Source organism: Epinephelus moara, chromosome 6 (assembly GCF_006386435.1).
Source record: "Epinephelus moara isolate mb chromosome 6, YSFRI_EMoa_1.0, whole genome shotgun sequence".
Classification (NCBI taxonomy): domain Eukaryota; kingdom Metazoa; phylum Chordata; class Actinopteri; order Perciformes; family Serranidae; genus Epinephelus; species Epinephelus moara.
This window is the reverse complement of record NC_065511.1, coordinates 13,748,958-13,771,339: the sequence shown is the minus strand read 5'-3', so window position 1 is coordinate 13,771,339 and position 22,382 is coordinate 13,748,958. Positions and strand designations below refer to the sequence as shown.

The 22,382-nt window shown below is 40.1% G+C and overlaps 1 protein-coding gene across 1 annotated transcript in view; it reads left to right on the top strand.

Moving 5' to 3' along the window:
* The first annotated feature begins 13,022 nt into the window (after positions 1–13,022).
* LOC126392406 (galanin receptor type 1-like) overlaps positions 13,023–22,382 on the top strand; it is a 23,465-nt gene continuing 14,105 nt past the window's right edge. Inside the window, exons 1-2 of the mRNA XM_050047786.1 lie at positions 13,023–14,112; positions 14,191–14,256. Coding sequence (XP_049903743.1) covers positions 13,444–14,112; positions 14,191–14,256 — 735 coding nt within the window. The 5' untranslated portion in view covers positions 13,023–13,443. The remainder of the gene's footprint in view (positions 14,113–14,190; positions 14,257–22,382) is intronic.

The window sequence follows — 22,382 nt, the reverse complement described above, 5'->3', positions numbered from 1 at the left end:
GCGAGATGTACGCGATCATATTTCCTTTACGTAAACGTAGAAGTCATGATATCCTCAGTTAGCTATTGATTGAAATTAAAACTCCACAATAATCACAGGGTCTTTACTTCCACCAGTTTCAGACAAGGACAGATGGTGAATAAAGGGCCTGAAACAGACTCATCCTCATGATTTCATGTTTTTATGTATCACTGGATGTTTTGCGTGATTACTTGCTGGAAATAAATCCAGGTTTCTTGCTCCCATCTATATCTGTCCAGAATGTAATTAGCCTGAGTGAAAGTACTCATGCATACAGCAGCAAGATGGATTTCCTCTCATCCTTAACTAAAGGGTCCATTTAGATGTGGTTTGAAGATCTTCCAGCTATATGAGTACAGTGTACCATCGTGTACCCTGAGCGGAACCACAAATGAGCCTATAGATGTCAGGAAGTAGAGTTCTCACTTGGTCAATCAACAGTCTACAAAGCTCACTCTATTGAGCACAATACATCTACTGAGAACTTCGCTAACTTCACATGTGTAAACCAAGTACTCATGTTGTGTTACCTTGAATTTGTGAAGAACACATTGTTTTCCCGCATGCTTCCACAGAAAACGACGAACATATTCATTTATTGATTGATTGGGGACCACATTTCACAACAGCAAAACAGAAAAGACCACTTAACAAATCCTCACACGGCTTGTTCAGTATTATACAAGTCTCATTCATCCAGTCGTATGCTCAGTACTTCACAAACACATGCATTAAAAACCTTAAAACTGAACTCAAAGTAAAACTTACCTTTGCTGTCTTCAAAGCCAGATTCCAATACTAAAGTTTTATCAGCAAAAATGCGTGTGTTTGGGAAGTACTGAGCCTATGACTGGATAAATGAGACTTGCATTATACTTGATGAGTTGTGTGAGAGTTTGTAAACTGAGATATATATACCCTTCAAATTAGTGTGTGTATGTGGGTTTTTTTTAAATGCAAGAACACCTCCTAAAATTAGGTGATAGACCCCTTTCCTGTTGCCAGTAGACTGGAGGAAAGTAGACTAAAGGGGCTAAAATTAGCACGTCCAACGGTATGACGTAGTTCCATCACTGCTGATTGGAGCTGATCGAAGCTGGAGCCGATAAATAACCGTGACTACTGCAGAGTAAATGGCAATTGTGACCTTTCCCATTAACTACAATTAGTGGGTGTTAGTGGCTTTTTGTGTGCAGTGGGAAAGGGATAGTTTTGCTGTCATTAAACGTGGTCCCGATTCAATCAATAAATCAATAAATCAATATGTTTGCTGTTTTCTGTTGAAGCATGCAAGGAAAAACAAAGTTTTCTTCACAAATTCAAAGGTAACACAGCGTAATTTATTGATACACAAATAATCAGTTGTGGGTGAGGTATTCCTTTAACCTCATCAGCTTCATAAATGTTTTGCTGTTGTTTACTGTTGGCCCACTTTCAGTTTATATTCTTAAACTGACAAACACTATGAAATGACTCTCAAACACACAGAGGCTTTCAACTCTTCCCCAATGAATAAATTGTCAACTGTGTATTGAGGGTAACTGGTTTTGGATCTGCACATGTGAACATCATAGCTGGGTCAGGATAGCCTGATTGTACGACACATGACCTATGTTACACTGAGACAAAATGACAAGCAAGTATAAAGTCCTTCTTGGTCACCACTAGCTAGTTTTAAACTAGAGATTTACTCATTTGGGTAAAGTTTTAGAAATGTCTTTGCTTGTAAAGACTTCAGTGTAAATCAGTTGCTAGGAAACATCACGAGCGCCCATTCAAAAGCAATTAACCATTTACTCACTGCAGCATTGCAACCAATGTAATACAGCTACAAAAGAAAATCTGCCAATCCTTTATATACCCAAGATTTTGAACGCGACTGATATTACCTGGGGACATCTCATAATTTGTAATAATTGTGAAGTCCTCTGTGATCTTAATCCCATGATAAACTGCCATGATCGTTATTTGTTAAGTAAAAAATCCACAAATTACCGACCATATTTCATCCAACAGGTCGTGTGACAATATTAGTCTTGTGCCAATCGGCATTTCTGTGATTTGGGGTCATATTGAAGCTTTTTGTTTGCTCGGTGCCTCATTTCCGGCTCTTTCCCCGTGGAGAGTTGAAGAGGCTGTGTTGGCAAATATAAATAAATTTTGACAGCATTTTGGGTGCAGGAAACTCATTTTGTTATGCAACAAGTAGACTGGTTCGCAGAGAGAGCAAGCTCAAATCCATCAGAGAATTGAAATCTTGAAAGATGATGAGATGAATAACGTGACAATGTGCCGGAGAATCAGTTCTGTTTGTTTACCCCACATTTAAAAGAAAGGGAGGTTAACACTGTACATCACCACGAGTGGTGCTGTGTAGTGTACACTGTGTTGTGTAGAGTGGAGTTACAAATGACTGTGTGCGTCATCCCTGGGGGATAGTGTCAGTAAATTCAAATTTAATACAGACTTTGCTTATCCTGTGCGAATGTGCTGCATAAAACACAAACATGGAAAGCAAATTTTCTAAATCAAATACTGTCCCCTGGTTGTACTAGTCTCATTTGAATAGGGCTTTTGTAATATTCATATATAAAGACATGGAGAAATATGTGTTATACAGTTAGTGTTATATTTTTATTGTATCGTGCAGTTTAGAATGAGAAATATGATTACATTAAGCCAATCAAAGTCATATGGTTATTTTGTTATTAGCATAACTTAAGGTAAGCTATTTTCTGTTGTATTTTGTGTTTTTATGCTCTTTAAAATCTTCCCAACAACCTGTGTAAAGGTCCAGTGTGTAGGATTTAGTGGCATCTAGTGTTGAGGTGGCAGAACTTCTCTTCAACCTTCAGAGACTTCTCTCATGTGCCAAGCATTTAGAAGAACTACGGTGCCTGACACAAAAGTATGAAAACATGAATGGCCCTGTCTAGTACCAGTGTTTGGTTTGTCCATTCTTGGCTACTGCAAAAACAACACGGCTTGAATTTGTAACACGGCCAGACGTAACCTTTCGCAGTGTTATGATTCACTGCTGGTTGGCTGGACAGCGCTTGTCGTGGCAGTATGATACATGGATAAGCAGCGTCGGTTCATATTGCTGTCGGACAGCACCTGTCCTAGTGGTATGATACGCCACTGGATGGCGTCAGGTTGGGATGCTTCCAGTAACAACATAATATAAGGAGCTGGAAGGTTCCTGTAGGGCGGGCAGGAGGGGTAGTGGATAGGTTTAAGAAACCTTGGAGCTTCCCTATTAATGTAGAGGCAAACCATTGAGTTTTTTCCCCTAACCTAACTGCTTGTGTTGCATAAACCTAAACACATGCTTTTGTTGACATCTTGGCGTTGGTTGTGCCGTCCTAGAACAATAACAACAGACACAGGAGGATACCTAGCACATAATATGTAGATGTGAAAGGTGACTGAGAAAGTGGCAATATGCGACGAGTTAGTCTGAGAATGTGTTGACATGACCAACTCTGTGGGACAGGACCTGCTTTCTATGTAGATAGAAAGGCTCATTCTAATGCAATGAAAACAAAACAAAACAAAAAAATCTTAGGCCCTGTTTAGACGACAACGGTTTCTCTAAAAACGTAAAAGTCTGTCCTTGGCGTTTTAAAAAAATTCTGCGTTTATATGACGACGTTATTGAAACGATCCCCGTTCACACGGAGCCGCAAAATCTACTGGAAACGCTGTAGTATGCACGCCAGGCCAATGGGTGGCAGTGTAAATTTGCAAAGCAACACCACGGCATGACACCATGCACCTGCGCTGAAGCGCCTTCCTCTACAACGCGGTGATTACAAACCAAAACAAAGAAGATACAATGGCGAAAGCATGCACAGATAACTTTGTCTGGATGGACGACGAGGTGGAGTTGCTACAGTAACAGATCTACACTTCACTTCAAATCAACAGGGTGAGCAGCACAAACAGAGCTCGGCATTGTTGTTGTGATGGTCGACTTTTTTGGGCTTGCCTAGTGACTGGAACCGTAATGCGCATGTGCGAAAAGTCTCCGTTTTGAGAGGAACTGCATATTGCAAGTTTACATGACAACGGAGACGCTGCCGTTTCCAAAAAAATTGCACTCTGGAACCCGTTTTCAAAACGTTGTGTTTTCAGGCACCCAAAACGCCGCTGTCGTGTAAACGATCGGCCAAAACGCAACTAAAGTTGACCGTTTTCGGTTGAAATCGTTGTCGTATAAACGGGACCATAGTTACATGTGATTATGAACAGATAAAATCATCACTATGAGTATTATAAACCATTTCTGCCAATAGATGCCTCTAATTCCTACACACTAGACCTTTGCAATTATGATGCCGGTGATGATGTCGTCATTATTAAACAGCAGTTTGATGAAGTGCTAGGTCAGATGTTTAACCTTGTATTAGCAAGTTAACATTTGTTAGCAGTTCAGTTAGCTATGTAACAGTTACATCTGGCAGCTATTGGCTGTAAATATTTAGCAAGTATTTAGATTGGTGCTACCTGTTTTGATTTAGTTGTATGGAAATCCTACTTCTTAAACTGTAGTTAATGGCCTTCCGATACTTTTACCTATACCTTTACCTGTACCTATAACTGAACAGATTGTGGTTTGTATGTAAGTGAACTGATGAGAATGATTGAATGCAAAATAATTAATACTGAACTGAGAAACTGCACAGATGTTCTTGTACTAAAGAGATTTGAGAGAACACTTACAAGCAGCAATGACACTGACCAAGCATGAAGCGGTGACAGGAAGCATAAAATTGGCAAAGTAATTGAAGCAGCAAGCTTAGTATTCAGGCAGGAGATTTCACTACTTCAAATTCAGAGATGAGATGTCTCGCCTTTTATTAATGCTGACATAAATTTATTATAAATGGTCAGGGTTACCTAGAGTGTGGTTTTTAAAAAAAAGTACAATCAGCCAAAGGGCACTTTGGGACATTTTATGAGCAATTGCGCTTTATCTCTTCACATTTGGCTAATGACCTCCAAGAAACCTGATGGATATTAAACATCGCCTGGTTTCACCTTTTTCGGCTTAATCATGAAGAAGGGGGAAAAAGCTGGGATAACATCTCACACACGGAGCAAAGCCATGACTGCTGCCAGGTATATACGAATCATCTCACAAAGGGTTTGATTGGTAAGTCTAAGCTATGGTGGTATGGTTTAGATATAAAGGACATGTGGTGCTGATGCACAGAACTGCCACAAATTTCACCCCAAAAAAAAGCAATTTAGCTTTTCTGGAGAAAATAAATAGAGGGATTTAGTTTGCTCCGAATGGTGTAAAGGACTCTTGACCAGCATTCAGCCTGTTGAAAGGTCAATATGATAACAATCTAATGCCTACTTTATACTTATGTGGAAAAGCTTCTGCAGGCGGTTTATGGGGCTTGTCTGAAAAATGTGATGTGCTAGACATTGCATACACCACAGCAGTTTGATTGGACACAGCTGGGACTTGGGATTTCCAGATGATTCTGGTCCCAACACATGTGAAATCACATGCTATGCGCACTCGCCACAATACTACATATGCCTGGCGTGCAGGGGAAGTCCCCTCACCAGAACGCACAGAAAGCATAGGCACACAGCTGCAGTAGTGGAAATTAGGCTAGCACACATTAATTGAAAGTTTGCTTGAAGATGGGGTGAGACCACTTTCTCTGTTCCCCAACCAGTAATGCTGACACATGGAAGTGATTAAAGGACTTCATAACTTTGAGTTCTCTGGGCCACAACTCTCACAAACCTCAATAAATGATAACAGGCTTTTCAGTTTTGACTTCATGAGACAAAGCAGTACACTGATGCTTAAAATTGACTTGCTTTATCTACGTAACAAAGAATGTGCAATAAAGCGTGCCTGATTCATTCGGGCTAAACAGGGACAGCATTTCTAATTATTTAAAATAGAATGCTGTGCTGAATGAAACCCATACAGAGTGCTGCTCTGATGTGCAGCAGAACAAGCACGAGTTTGTGTGGAACTGCCAGTATTGGCATATTCCCAATGTGATAATGCATCCCCAATGCTGTTCGAAACCACAGAGATTAACCTGTGTGACTTTGCTAAATCAAATTGGCTGGTACAGTGTTCTCATTATCTCCACTGATAACCCACCAAACACACAGGGAATTGGCGCCAGACACAGCAGCTAATAATCTTTGAGCAGGGCCAGAACACTCAGAAGATGGTAACAGTAGAGTCCCATCATGGCTGGATTTTAAAAAGTCTTAAATGCATGTCATCATTATAAATTAGCCCCATAATGGAAAACATCCATAAAATATTTTTTTTAAAAATCAGTTGGATCTGATTTATTTCCTCTTCAAACTCTTACTAATGGGACAAACTTCTTGTCATGAACTAGCTGGACACAATATGATACACATTTTAAACAATGGGCCTGCATTAAAAACTAGGACATGAAGTTCGAGGGAAGTGGTTATTTACCAGAGAGGGCAAATCTGATAAAAGGTGCGATTGAAGTGCATTATGGGACATGTAGGACTTTGGATCTTGACACATGCTAGGGAATCAATGTAGGTATATATTGAGCTGTCCTGCATAGACTTCGATCATTTTTTTGTTTAATTTAGTCTCTTGTAAGCCTCTCAGCTTTGTGGAAGTCCAATTCAAAATCACTGGAGGACGTTTTTAGAAATACTAGCTGGCACATAGTAACTCACCATAACAGCAAATAGTCATTTTTATACTTTATTTTTTTGTGAAGATTAAACAAATGACATGTAACACTTTAATTAATTAGCTTTAGAGGTGCTGGTAGGTTACTGTAGGACGTTGCCAGGCAAGCTGTTAGCTCTGCCTCCAGTCTTTATGCTAAACTAAGCTAACCAGCTGTTGGCTAAAGCTTTGCATTTAGCGTAGACATATGAGAGTAATATCAATCTTCTCATCTAACTCTTGGTAATATTACAGGGCTAGGTGGTGCAGTGATTAGCATTGGCGCCTCACAGCAAGAGGGTTCCTCGTTCGGACCTGGGGTGGGGGAGCAGTGTGGGTTATTTCCAGGTACTCCGGCTTCCTCCCACAGTCCAGAGACAGGCAGGTTAGGGTAACTGGTGACTCTAAATTGGCTGTACGTGTGAATGTGAGCGTGAATGGTTGTCTGTCTCTACTGTATGTGTTAGCCCTGTGATTGTCTGGCGACCTGTCCAGGGTGTACCCCACCTCTTGCCCAGTGTCAGCTGGGATAGGCTCCAGCACCCTATGACCCCCAATAGGGTAGGTGGTCACAGAATGAATATTCCTTTAAGGTGAAAGTTAAGTGAAATTGGGATTTTGTATCAGCAAATACCAATAAAGCACATCAAAGATAAAAGGAAATAAATAATATAGAAGTGGACACTTAACACATCACTGTAGAACATAAGAAATTCAGCCATTAGTAAATTAGGATGGACACAAAGTCAATAGCATACACAAAATGTTCTGTCATGTTACTGTAGAATAACCTTTTACCCATTTGTTTTGTATTGGTTGTTGTTGTTCGTCTGACCTTTGAATAACAATTATGCTGAGCATTTAGAGGTTACATTCAATCTAATCATGTCCAGATGGATGGATGGCTGTTTATGATATGTCTGCCTCGCCTCTTGTCAGTACTGTTTCTGTTTGCTGGAGGGTGCCGCGAGCATTGAGCTGCGCTCGTGAGTTCTTAAAGTCAGACAGGAGCAGAAACTACTGATTTATTCCGTTCTAAACCGTCCTCGCCTACGCCTTTCAGCTCTGTTGCCATAACTGTTGGCAGAGCTCGGTGATCTTTCATTTCATTTTCATTTCCTTTCAGGACTGCAGAAAAACTCATTGGTGCCAGCCTCCTCTCCATGCATGACTTATTCTCCTCCAGTCAGTAAAAGGGCAGGTAACATCACTGCAGACCCCTCACACTCTGGACAGTACCTGTTCCTACTTCTCCCCTGTGGTGGGTGCTATAGAACCCACTTTCGCTTTTAAGCCACACCTCAAAGCTACGTGACATCCTCCTGGATTCATCTTTTTTATATATGTTCACATTCTATGTTTATTTTTGTAAGATGGGTTTATCTTCATTGCAGTTTTATTATGTCAGTCTCTATTCTTACATGACATCTATGACATGTCCGTCCTGGAGGGATTCTTCCTCATTTGCCCTTCCAGTTTTCCCCGTTAAAGTTTAGCAAGGCAAGGGTTAAATATATATGTATATATATATATATATATATATATATATATATATGAAGCTGATTTTTATTTCCTTTTTTTTATTATTTAAATTTTTATTAATTTTTAAGACAAAAAAAACAAAAAAAAACAGACACACGCACACACACACCCACAAACACCAAAATTAACACAGACTTAACAAAGACAGCGTCATTCCCACAACATTAACAGCAGAGCTCACAGTATATGTTTCAAAAGTCCAACAGCTCAGCATCGTCTATTGAAAAGTTCATAAGTTGACCCATTCCGGGGGTCAGGCCCGAAAAAAAAAAAGAACAAGCACAAAAAAACAAACAAACAAAAAAGAAACAAACAAGCAAAACAGAATATACATCCGCATGGCAAATAGATTCCTCAAAAGTATAATGTTTCACTATCCCATATTTACTCCTTTTACAAAAGACAAAAATTGATTCCACACCAGCAGATATGATTCTTTGTAATAATGCAATTTGGCTATCATTTGTTCAAATGATGCATTCTCTGTCATTAATTTAACCCAATCTCTGTATTCAGGTCTAGCTTGGCCTTTCCAGTCACGAAGAATAACTCTTGCAGCTGAAATAACGCCTGTCATGGCAAGAGCAAATGCAGGTTTTGAAATTTTAGGTAGACATGACCTGTCTCCCAAGAGGCACAGCTGGACTGATTCAGGTACAGGTAGACCAAGCCATTCCTGAATTGTTTTGATTACCTCTCTCCAGAAAGGCAGAACTAAAGGGCAGGCCCACATTGTATGGATAAAAGTGCCTTCATGCATCTTACATTTCCAGCATAAGTTATTTTCGAGTAAGCCCATTTTGTGGAGACGGACGTGTAAAATAATATCGATGAAGTATCTTATAGTGTATAAACTTTCCCTGAGCTTCTCTTGTGAACCAGCCTGCATTAGAGATGATCTTTTTCCAAGAATCCTTGTCAATATTCAAACTTAGATCCTTCTGCCAAATAAGCCTAAGGCTCTCAGTATCGCCATATATGGCATTAGCTGTCATCTTATAAAAAGTGGCAGCTGAATGATTGTTTTTAGGTAATTTAAATTAAGCCTGAATTATATTGTCTTCACCAGGCAGCTGTTTTACCAGACTCACTAAACTACTTCTTATTTGCAAGTATCTCCAAAAGTCAGCTTTGTCTTTTAGGTCAAACTGTGCAGAGTTCTTCAAAAGATTTACATGTTTTGTCAATAGCCAGAGATGATAGATTTCGTATACCCCTCGATAACCATGAGTGCCAGTAAATAGTTTTTTTCTCCACTGTTATTGCTGGGTTATTCCAAGGTGAAGAATATCCCTGTTTATACTGTGAGATCTTTAATAATTTGTGAAGCTTAGCCCAGACATTCTTTGAGTGTTGTAGGATTGGATTAGCCTCTTTGCTCCCACGATTATTAAATATTAGGTTTTTCTGTGACAAAACCTCAATTGGACTAAAAGGGACAGTGAGTTCTTGCTCTATGCCTGTCCATCCTAAATAGTTACTCTCATTTGTCCAATGTCTCGCCAATTTAGCCAGCTCAAAGGCAATACTATACAACTCTACATTAGGTAGGGAAAGCCCACCATTACTTCTCGTTGTGAAAAGTTTTCCTAAATTAATCCTTGGTTTCTTTCCCATTCATAAATAATCTTTTATAATTTGATTGTATTGTTTGAAAAGTTCTCCAGGTATTGTCATTGGCAGCATCATTAATAGATAATTAAATTGAGGGGTAATCACCATTTTAATGGTGTTGATCTTGCCCCACAGACTTAAATTCATCACCTTCCATTTTTCTAAACTGCACTTTATTTTTGTGAGGAGGGGAGTGACATTGATCTGTACTATATTTGCAATATCTGCACACAGTTTGATCCCTAAATATTTCAGACCAGAGGAAATCCACTTAAATTGACCAGCCCCAACCAATTTTTATTTCTTCTAACACAGCTAACTCTGATGGGACACAAACCAATAGAGAGGCTTGCAGGGGAGTAGAAAGGCAAACAGTGGATGGTGAAAAGGAGCGTGCCTTCTGACATGGAAGCAATCACTGTCCGCAAGGAAATGCAACCAGCACTTCTCACTGCTGCAAGAAAAATCTCTCAGTGCTATGAGATATGTTACAAGAAATAGAATATGAATTAAGAGAGTTTCACATCCAAAGGTGGTATAGCAGTTTGTTGTAGAGTTAGACGCAAGCTCTGAAGTAGTTAAAGGCAATAATTTGCAATACATAGCCCTGCATTTAAGATTATAAAAGTGCGTCTGTGCCACAAGTGGGAGGTTAGAATAGAACGAACAGTGATAGCCACCAAACTGACAAAGAGAAGAACCCTGGACCCCTATAAAAACACAACCTTCACCAAGAGAAACTTAAAGCAGCTACAATCGATATTTATAATGTATGAAATGACTTATTGAATGAATTATTACCTGAATCAGCAGCTCCCACTGGATTTATGGAGCTTTGGAGTGAGTTTCAGCTCACTGTTTTAGCTGTCAAACCCTCCACTTTACTGTTTTTGTTCTGTCATAGTGTCGTTTCAAGCTGCAGCAGGCAGCTTTAAAAACCCACTGTGCCATGATCAGCGCCAAAATGAAATGGAGCTTTTAGCATCTGAGGGGTCAGATATTTTTCGCTGGAGTTGGTGTAGAGACTAAAACAGCTAAAATAGAGAAAATATTGGACTCACATTCACCAGGTGGCCAGAGAGAAACAGGACCCAAAGACAAATGATAATATTTCTCCATATCTGCTGGATGTACAAGTAAGCAACTATTTCCAGCCAAGTTCCCCATATAAGATCTGAATATGTCAATACTGTGAGCGCAACTTGTTTCTGCTGCCCCCAGGTGGCCTAAATAATCAGCTATTACAGGCTGAAGAATAAAGGTGTCACAGTATAATCCTGTTTTACTGTTTCATCATTACTTGGCAATCAAACACCACAGCAATGAGCCCCCAGATGGAGCCAAACTTAAAGCAACTCAGAGCTTCTTCAGTGTCTTTGAGCTTGTTAGCAGGTCATTGTTTCTACTGGATGGGCTATGTCACATACTGTTGCTGACAATTAGACAAGTTAGTGTGAGCATTAGAGTGCACAGACTTTAACTGCATGGTTTCATTTCTGGAGACAAAACAGACATCAGGACATCAAGCTTAAGGTTGCAGGAAATTCAAGTGTATTTTCCATCATTATACCACTGTCACAAGACAGCAGGCAGGAGTGGAAAGTAACTAAGCACATTTACATAAGTACTGTACTGAACTACAAATTTGAGGTACTTGCACATTTTATGCTGCTTTATATTTCTACTGCGCTACATTTGGAGAGCAATAGGCTATTGTACTTTTTACTCCACTACATTTATTTGTCACCTGTAGTTAGTTTATTACTATTACTATTATTTTTTATTATACACAATATAAATTAACAAATGCATTATGATATGTAGTACTCCTTTAACTTAAAAGTTGAGTAATCTTCCACCATTGATGACATAACATATACCCCGGCAAGCATTTTGATAAATGATTGATTTTTTAAAGTGTTTTTCAAACAAAGATAACACACAGGATGTGGTTTTAGCTTCTCAGCTATGAGGACTTGCTGATTTATTTTGTTTATCTTTACTTATTATTTTTTTTTTTTACACGTTAGAAGTGTATCCTTGGATTTGGACTCTTGATTTGACAAAACAAGTTATTTAAAGACATCAGCATGAGATCTGACATATTGTGATGGGCATTTTTCACTTTTTTTGATAGTTTGTAGACAAAGTGACGAATAGAACAATCTAAAAATTGGATGGCAGACTAATCAATAGTGAAATAATTGTACACCAGCACCTGTGATCGATCATAACTGCGCACACAGCTTGGACATTGATGAAGTGCCAGTTACAGCAGCAGAAAGAAGTCTCTAAATATATTTGCTATAGTATTTCAATAGTGTGTTATCAGTGAACCACGGCATGATAAGTTCAACTCAGAGGGCTTCTGTCACATTGAACAATAAGCCAATATTTTGCACATGAAAATGTCATCAGCAACTCTGTCTTCTGGGGAATCTGCTCATCGTGCCCTTTGGTCCAAAACTGCTGAGGAACTTTCTGCTTTTGGATGTCATGATTCCTACGGGTGACACTTTTTAGTCGTCTCTAGCTTGTAAGACCTTTGTCATTTTAGTTCAGTTCACAATTATGAGGTCTTTTTCCATATTTGGTGTATAACTATGGATCCTTATGGAGCTGTGTAGCAGTTTGGGAAAGCACATGATGCTTTGTTTAAAAATGATAAATTATTTTTTCTTTGGTATTTTGTGATTGTTGTAAAGCAATTAAAAATATTATTTCTTTTAATGTGACTTTGTTAACCTGAAAGGCGTCTTTGCTCATCACTGAATGCAGCACTCACTCCACAGTATATTTTTCTCACTTTATATTCATTTTGATTCATGCCTATGAGTTGCTGAAATAACCTTACATTTTTAGAAAGCTTATTTCCCCTTGATGGCAACAGAGAATGACACTCACATGAGGCAGTCATAGCAAGATTGCCAAACAAAATTGCTGTGTGGTATAGAGCAATTCTGACAATCCAGGCGGATAATGGCAGTGACATTTGCACCCGAGCCCTTTGTGCGTCAGAAATAATTGATGCTAAGCAAATGACATTGTCCTCTGGCATCCCAGTTGTATAGAAAGAAACGTATCCAGATAAATATTCTCTTTTTCTCCTCGGTATTTCTTGGGAGGTGGTACAGGTCTATTGGGTGCTGACGCGAACGGCACAGCCCAGCCCCTGCTATAATGTGAGGGGGAAAAGTCCACACGCAAGGAAACAGGCTGCAGAGTGGATGAGCGGCGCCGGAGCGCAGACGCATCAGGTGCGCACAAGGACGGACTCCAAGGCGCGCAGCGGACACTGATGCATGCCGTACAGAGCAATATATAGCTTTGTTTTACGCGTATTATTGATGTGATGTGTAAGAATAAAACGAGGGATTTGCCGAAACCGTAAGATAAAGAGAACAGTGTCTACAGGAGCGCTCGTGGAGACGCACCAGACCACAAACCCGTGCGCTTAAAACTGTCATGAAGCAGTAGCAGCAGCAGCAGCAGGACGCAGACCTCCCATAAGGTCATTTTTTATAACGTTTCAAGCTCATCTAAAGTGGGAAAAATTAATCATGAACTTATCGGAGTCTGTTTGGCTCTGGGAAGAGCCGTGGAACCTCAGCAGAGCAGAGGAGGAAGATGACCAGAAACTTTTATTCGGGATCGGCACGGATAATTTCATCACGCTGCTGGTTTTCGGGCTCATCTTTACGCTCGGCGTGCTGGGCAACTCCATGGTGATCACCGTGCTGGCCCGGAGCAAACCGGGGAAACCACGGAGCACCACCAACATATTCATCCTCAACCTGAGCATAGCAGACCTGTCCTACCTGCTCTTCTGCATCCCTTTCCAGTCCACCATCTACATGATGCCGACGTGGGTTCTGGGCGCCTTCATTTGCAAATTCATCCACTATTTCTTCACCGTGTCCATGCTGGTGAGCATCTTCACTCTGTCTGCCATGTCCGTGGACCGGTACATTGCCATCGTGCACTCCAGAAAGTCCTCTTCTATCCGGGTGGCGAAGCATGCCTTGATCGGGGTGGTGGTGATTTGGATACTCTCTCTGGCCATGGCTGCGCCCGTCATGTATTACCAGAATATTTTTCACAGAGGGGAGAATCACACCTTCTGCTGGGAAGTGTGGCCAGATCAAAACCAGAAGAAAATCTATGTCGTTTGCACGTTTGTTTTTGGTTATGTGTTGCCCCTGCTGCTGATTTCCTTCTGCTATGCAAAGGTAAGGAAAGCATATTGATTATGGTAATTTCCAAGATATCAAAAACTATATAGCTTACCTCTATTTTCTTGCTTACAGGTTTTAAATCACTTGCACAAAAAGCTAAGAAATATGTCCAAAAAGTCAGAGGCATCAAAGAAAAAGGTATGTACTAAGTGGTTTTACAGGGGGAGTGGGAGTGTCATGGATTACAACAATATGTTGGCAAACTTGTCCAACTGTAATCAGTAACAAACACTGAATATACACTGGAGAGCAGATACACATGGGGTGATTTGTTACCTGTTGACTTACTGAGAGTGACATCAACTTGCATCTGAGTTAAAAATATTAAACAATATGACTGTGATATGGCACAATTTTAAGTTCTTACTCTGTGAAAGAAATCTAGTCATCATTATTCTCAACAACATGGACGGATTATGAGACAATGTGCCCCTGAGCATAAGGCCCCACCACCTCTCCTACACAGGAGCAAGACACAGAATTGTTTTGCGTGGCTTTGTACTTGTAGACACCTTCTGTGGTTTTGTGTCTCTCAGTGGTAATTTTGTGTGACCTTGTGGTTGTGGCTCAAGAGGTAAAGCGAGTCAATCAGAAGATCGGTGGCTCGATCCCCGCTTCCTCCACTTCGCATGTCTAAGTGCCCTTGGGCAAGATACTGAACCCCACATTGCTCCTGATGGCTGTTCCATAGGTGTGTGAGTGCATGTGAATGTTTAAGCTGAGTAGCAGGTGGCACCTTGTATGGGTAGCCTCGGCCACTGGTGTGTGAATGTGTGTGTGAATGTGACATGTAGCGTTCAAGCGCTTCGAGTGGTTGGAAGACAAGAGAGGCGCTATACAACTGCAAGTCCATTTACCATCCTTTTGTCTTGTGTTTATTTGCAGTCACTTTGAATCTTTTTGAGGTCATTTAGTTTCTCTAAGGGGTATAATTTTGTCTGCTTCGGTCATTTGTTTTCTCTTTGTAGTTATTTTGTGTGTCTTTGAAGTAATTTTGTGTCTCACTGGTGTATATTTGTGTCTTTTTTGGTTGTTTTCTTTCTCTTTGTTGTTGTTCTGCGTCTCTTTATAGATCATTTGCATCTCTTTGTGGTCGTTTTGTGTCTCTTTGGGGTATATTTTAGTCTTTTTTGGTGGTTTTGTGTCTCTTTGAGGTCATTTTGTTTCTGTTCGTAGTCGTTATGCATCTCCTTGTAGTTCCTTTGGATCTCTTTGTAGTTGTCTTGTGTCTTTTTTGGTCATTTTGTTTCTCTTTGTAGTTGTTTTGCATGTCTTTGTAGTTCCTCTACAGCTTTTTGTGGTCATTTTGTGTCTCGTCATGTCTTTTTGTAGTTCCTTTGCATCTCCTTGTTGCTTTTTGCATCTCTTTAAATGTGATTTTGTGTCTTTAAGGTATGTTTGTGTCTCTTTGTTATCACTTTGTGTTACTTTGTCGTTCCTTTGTATGTATTTGTTGTTTTTTGCATCTCTTTAAATGTGAATTTGTGTGTCTTTAAGGTATATTTGTGTCTCTTTGTAGTTATTTTGCATCTCTGGTCATTTTGAGTCTCTTCCGGTTGACACATGTTCATTTGAGTGACATTTTGCAGCGTTTTTTTTTTTTTGTAAGAAAAGGCACACCCAAGTTGTACCTTCCATTAATCTGGATCAGTGTTTTCCACAGTTAACTAAGCAGCAGCCTTTTTCTTCTCTGGACATATGTTTTGATTCAAAGCAGGGGTCAGTGTTTTTAGCCTTTAGGGAGATATATATCACAGCTACAATGACCTACAGCCCTGCGCACATTATTCAGTAAGGGGCTATCTGCAACATATGCTGCAAGGTTTCCTCCAATTCAACCAACAGTTGGAGGATTTCCATCGTCTCTATTTTTCCTTGGGGCCAAAATGATGAGTATTACTATTATAATGCTTACTGTTAAGCGGCGCACTCGAGCAAAGTGGCCGAAAGGCAATGTGCAATCAAACCGCCATCTAGCCTTCGTTATTCCTGGTGGAGGTCATTTAGCTTCCCTGAGAGCCAGTTATCCGCTGTCTGTCTGTCTGTCCGTCTGTCTGTCCATTGTCCTCCAGGGCCGGTCAGTGTAGCAGCCCAATCCGATAACAAACAGCCTTGAAACCAAGAGTGCAGACTGCGTGTCTGCTGGAAGGGAAGGAATTGGTGAAAATGTGCTTTGATGTGCACCTCCCTACACGCACGCTTTATTGCACGAGGCTTACAACAGGAATTTCACATGTTCTCATGATTTACAGTTCTCACTGTGCAGAGTGCTGATCCAAAATACACAGAGGGAATGTGACACTGAAAGCTTTGTGACAAACGCTTGACAAACAGTGCATTAAAGCTGGACTGTAATACATAAATTACCTCGGTAGGATAGCTACTGTTAAACTATAACTGATGTCACAACAGACTATTTGCACACACATATTAAATCTGAGAAAGGTACTAACAACTTCAACGAATAATTTTACTTTGAAAGCAGCAACATGCAGATTTATTTTTCTATGAATATACAAGTATGGTGCCAAAATCTGAGTTTCCTTGGCAGTGTGTCTCTGTTTTGTCCAATGTGTGTCAAAGAAAATGTTTAATTATAAGAAGACTAATGCACAGTATGGCACGGTGCAGTATGTTCCCAATAGACAATGAATAATACATGTGCATTTGGAGGCAAATAGATTATATGATTTGTTTCTTCTGTGTATTATTGTACCTTTATTTATGCCAGTAGGTTTGTTGGGTGTGCATACTCATATACACTACAGCAATGACCTGTTTAGAGGTACACTGAAAAACACAGTAACACATCAGCACAGAATAATAATCAGGAAACATAGTCAGTTTACTTAAATATGTTATGGACTGATAACATGCTTTGAAAAGGGTTAGAAACAAACTGCAGTATGAAAGCTCTCCCTCCAATCTGTTTTCTCTTACTTACATGGTGTCAAGAGAAAAGGGGATTTTGTTTCAAGAGCAAACAAAATTGAATATGACACCTGTCCAGGCCGCTTTGTCTGTACTCTAACATGAGATGTTGTAAAAAGCTATCCTGGCTGTTCAGTTGACTACTTGTCTTAAGGTCCAGATACACCAAACAAACATTAAGTAAGTGGTGATGAAGGCTGACAGTTGCATCGCCTCATGTCCCCTGTGTCTGGGCCACAAAGTTGCACCTGAACACACTGCAAAGACAACAGCCAACTAGCACGAAGATTGTGCAGCTGGGAGAAGTTTTCCTTGAGGGCTTTCTACCAAAAAGGGATATCTTGGTTGAGGTTAGGAAAAAAAATTGTGGTTTTGGTAAGAATGTATAGATTTCTGTCAGAAAGGGCTATTTTCGGAGAAAGCCTGAAAGGAAAACTTTGCCCCTGTCCGTACATTGTGCGCCTGAGTGAGAGGAAGTAACTCGTAATAATAGCAGGCAGTGGTAGTCTGTATTTGTCATTAAAAAAGGGAAATCAAAAGACAAACAGGATGGATACAAGACACTAGTTAGCCAGTTAGCATATTAACAACACAACACATTCTCACTCCGACCTTGTCACATATCGACATTTGGTCATGGACTTGAACATCCAGATATGACGAGAAAGGTACCCTGAGTGCGTTGGTTGCTGATGTCCTGGGACACCGTGTCAAATTCTGCCTGTTACATGCACTGTCTTCTTTCAAATACACTCCCGTTTGCACCAGAAATTTACCATTTACATAGTCTCTTTCAAAATAAACGCACTTCGCACTACACCACAAATTGACGTTTTTTTCCCTTCAACAACACAAACGTGGTTGGGTTTAGGACAGAATAATAAGGTTTGGCTTTACAATTTTACGGGGCGCAAACACCACTCTCCCGGGTGAAGGTCAGTGTTTTTTGGACCCATCCATCACCCCTCCCGCCTTGGACCCATCCATCACCCCTCCCACCTACTTTACTTGGACTTTCGCCACCTTAACTTTCGTTCTTGTCCCACTGCGTTTTCCCCTGATGCTGTCCAGCACTGTTAAACATAACAGCAACCAGCTGCGTATCGTGCTGATGTTAAAGGATGGCTTTTTTGTCAGTGTCTGACGCTGCAAGTCACTGCTCAAAAGCTAGATTTCGATGACTTCAGAGTGAGACCAGGTTGAACAACACAACAACACAACAAAGATACCTACTGTGCTCTAGCGAACATTAACACTAATGTCGGTGAAGATTCTCAGTCATCCAGGTTATAGTAATCATAAGTGCTATATCATAGGCAACTGGACTTGCTTGCGTTTCTTGAAGACGTTTCGCCTCTCATCCAAGAAGCTTCTTCAGTTCTGAACTGGACGATTAGCACAAATGATTATGAACCTTTTCTGCTAAAGAGTTCAGTGCCTAAAACCATAATTTTACCTAACATAACATGTTTGTTTGATCTCACGCCCTCTTGACTTCAGCAGTTTGTTTGCTTTCCTCACTTCTGTTTCTTATGCACTAAGCTGGGCTGCCAATTACAGTGATTTTATTCACCGATGGCCTCAGCTGTCTCTGACGCCATACAAGAAAAAGTTGACGTGGGCTGACTAGTGCCAAGGCCCGACATTGACCAATCCATTTGCACCACTGGTACCACCACTAGCTTGGTGTGTCAGGGCCCTTAAGGCAGCAACACACTAATCTGACTTTCAAATGACTTTCAACTCAATTTGACAAAATCAAAAAAGACTTGCAACTCAACTTGGACTTTAACACCAATGACTCTCTTGAACCTTTTGACATAATAATACTTGGTACCTTACCCCATGGCCAAATAATAAAACTAAAAAGTGCGCCACAAGTCATTTAATTTCCTGAATCAGCTAACCTCAACACTGTTCATTCACATCGAGACAGCTCTTAATTACTCAGATCCCTGAGCAGCCAGTCAAGTTGCAGGAGAAACATAAAAAAACTAGCGTTATGTTACTGTGCACCAGTTGGAAAAAAATGATACCAAAGATAACTTCGTTCATGTACAAAATCTATGCGGTAGTCACCCAAGTACAAATTGCAGCACAACTTTCTGTTGCTTCTCCCCACAGAATTGGGTTAATTATTCACTAGATAAACTGATGCGATTAACACTCACTTAAAATGTATCATGAAGGTTTCTTGTTACATCTTCATTGTGAATCTTTAGGCTATTCATTCGGTTTTTATTTTTATTTTTCAAGAACTTTTAGGCTATTTTATTTACATGAATGATTAAGCCCTTTGACAAGAAATGCTAAGTTAATAACACTGACTTCATGCTGAGGCTCTGGCTAAGGGGACTCTTGAGCCCTTGGGCCTAGTAGGCTCATGCCTGGTAGGCTTGTTTGGTAATACAACCCATGGTTTTTAAGACAAAATATGATGTTCACCTGACCATACCCAAGTGATTTTTGTGTCTAGACCTAACCACACCTTCACCACAGTGCTGTTGCAAACAAAAATTTTCCATGTTTCCGTGACAAAATAATGTACTAATGTATTAGTGGTTTGCAAAAACATACAGTACAAGTTTCTGGCGACTGGGTTGGTTTCCTCCTGCTTCTAGTCTTGCTAAGCTATGCTAACTATCTCCTGGATGTATCTCCATACCTACTGTACAGACATGAGAATGATATCAATCTTTCATCTCCCAAAATGTGAAATTATTCATTTGAGCCTAAACTAGGAAAACTGTTCTGAACCAGGGTACTGTTATTAAATAGCTATGATGCTGGTATCATGTTTGCAAGCTGCTTTTATGTGCTATCATAAAGGATTAGCTAATGATACTCAATTTACAGCGGGGCAAGACACCCACTGACCATTTTCTAATTCACAATAAAAATAAATTGACACTGGGAATTTTCTTTTGTCCTTTCAAAATACAACTTTGTTATTTAAAAAAGTGCCAAACAGAGGCCAGGGCTAGTTATGTATATCAGTTATTAATGTTTGTTTATTTACTGGCCCCTGGCTTCCTGTCATTTTTGCAGCTCCCCCCACTCCGGTCAAAGCAAGTTGAGTATCCCTACATTAGCAGATGTGTCATACAAGCAGGGGATGCTTTTCACAAAAGATCAAATGAGACAAATAAATTGCAACAGGCCACACAGTGTCCTCGGTGAAAAGTGGCAACAATTTGCTCAAATAAGTCTTTAATCAATAGTTTGTGTGGTTCACCCTGGAGCTCAACAGCAGGCCTGTGAAATATAATGTTGTTGACAGCTGGAGAGAGCAAGGTTACTCCCACTGCTGTTTTGAAATACATTGAGTCAAACTTTTTATCACCCTCCGGCCCCCACAGCAGGACTCAGGCAGCCTCCAATAGGCGAGTCAGACAACGCCGAATCTAAAAAGAAAAACAAAATAGTTGTAAATCTTCCTTAATCTGTTTGGAAATCCTTTCGTGTGTGGATGTGACAAATCCATTTAAAACAAATCTCTTTCCCCCTCTGGTTTTATATCACGTTAAGATAAAGAAACCTGAAATACCATTAGGTTTTATGACTCTTGGGAATACCAGAGTGTTGGAGTTCAGTTTACTTGGCAAACAGTAGTGTTTATAATAGATTCTCAGTGTAGGAGCAGAGGTTAAAAACCCAGCAATTAGCACTGCAGATTTAGGAGTTTTCTCTCAGTGATACGAGTCAGAAAGGCATCCAAGCGGAGCACACAGATGGTTATGGATAATTAGGGAAATGAATATTTGGCCAAGTCGTCGTGAAATTGTGTAACAGCATCTGTAAACTGAGAAAGGGACAGCTAACAAGCAAACAGCTGCAGAGATGAGTGTTACTATCCTGAACTGAGTGCTACCATGTTTGAATACTGAAACAAGGAGATGGATAATTGTGAACTTCATATTTCGATATCAAAAATACATCCTATTAGCTTTTCATTTTTTTTTTTAAGTGTTTCAGTGACCAGCTATCAGCCTTAGACAAAACATAGTTAAAGCAGAGACAGTGTGGCTGGAGAAGAGAGGCTGAAGGCATGAGTTTTATTAGCTCTGTCTTCCTGTGGCGATGCTGCTGTTTATATTAGCCTAACTGAGGGCCCTCAGGGGGTTGAGGTGAAGATATGAATGTGTTATTGAGGCTATCCAAACAAAGCATGGTTATTAACAGGCGGCTCAGCTTGGGAACACTTCCCCAGCTACTGTGTCTTTGCGTGTGTGTGTGTGTATATGTGTGTGTGTGTGTGTGTGCTTGCTGTTATGGTCGGGCTGATATCTCTTGCCAATATTGACCCATCATTTCAAATTGAATATGGCCCACTCAGTGACATTTATCTCTGATATGATCGATAAGCTTTATTATAAAACAGATCGATGCTGGACTCTACTGTGAGAATTTGACTTTGAAATGATGATTGTGAAGGATTTCATTGGACTGCACAAATATTTGCACATCTTATCATTATTGTCATGCTGCTTATCAGTGGAGAGTTTCAGGCTAAACTGTACCCACAGTTATTCTATTTTGGTCTGAGTTGAAAAGTTTAGAGAGTTTTTTTTTTGCCATAGACCTTTTGACATTCTTCTGTGGTCATTATATATCATTTTTAGAAAATTGATTAAGTCTTTTTGTGGCCACTTAGGGGCAGTTCAACAAGCTGTTAACACACCATTATTGTTAATACATCTTTGTTTTATGATGATGTTAATGGGAACATGTTAGCAAACAGTCATCTTTTTACACATCCAGCAGACAGAGCAACATTAACATTTATTTGTCAAGGTGCTTCTTGACACCTGATGATTTCAAAGTGGGGTTGTATGAGTTACTTACATAATCAGTGTATTACATACAGTGGCAGTAGGCATGCTCTCAGTTTGGAGAAGTAGGCAGTGAAGCTAAGCAAATCCTAGAAAAATGCTATTACTTTAAGTGTACACTGTATATAGAATATTTTCACCACTTAACCATGCCATCAGACAGCAATTCCTGATGAAGAACTTAAACCGCTATATTGCTTTTGGGGTGCAGTGGGGGTCAAAGGGTACAGATGACCCCGCCCCAAAGCCAAGGGAGGACCCATGAATATGTCTATGGTTGGCTCCTAAATAGAAGTACAACAATTGACTTACTAACCTAAATCACTGACAATACAAGTTATATTTATTTACATAATAAATAAATGCAATCTTACTATCATTCATTCATTCATTCATCTTCTAACCGCTTCATCCTCTTGAGGGTCTCGGGGGGGCTGGAGCCTATCCCAGCTGACATCGGGCGAGAGGCAGGGTACACCCTGGACAGGTCGCCAGACTATC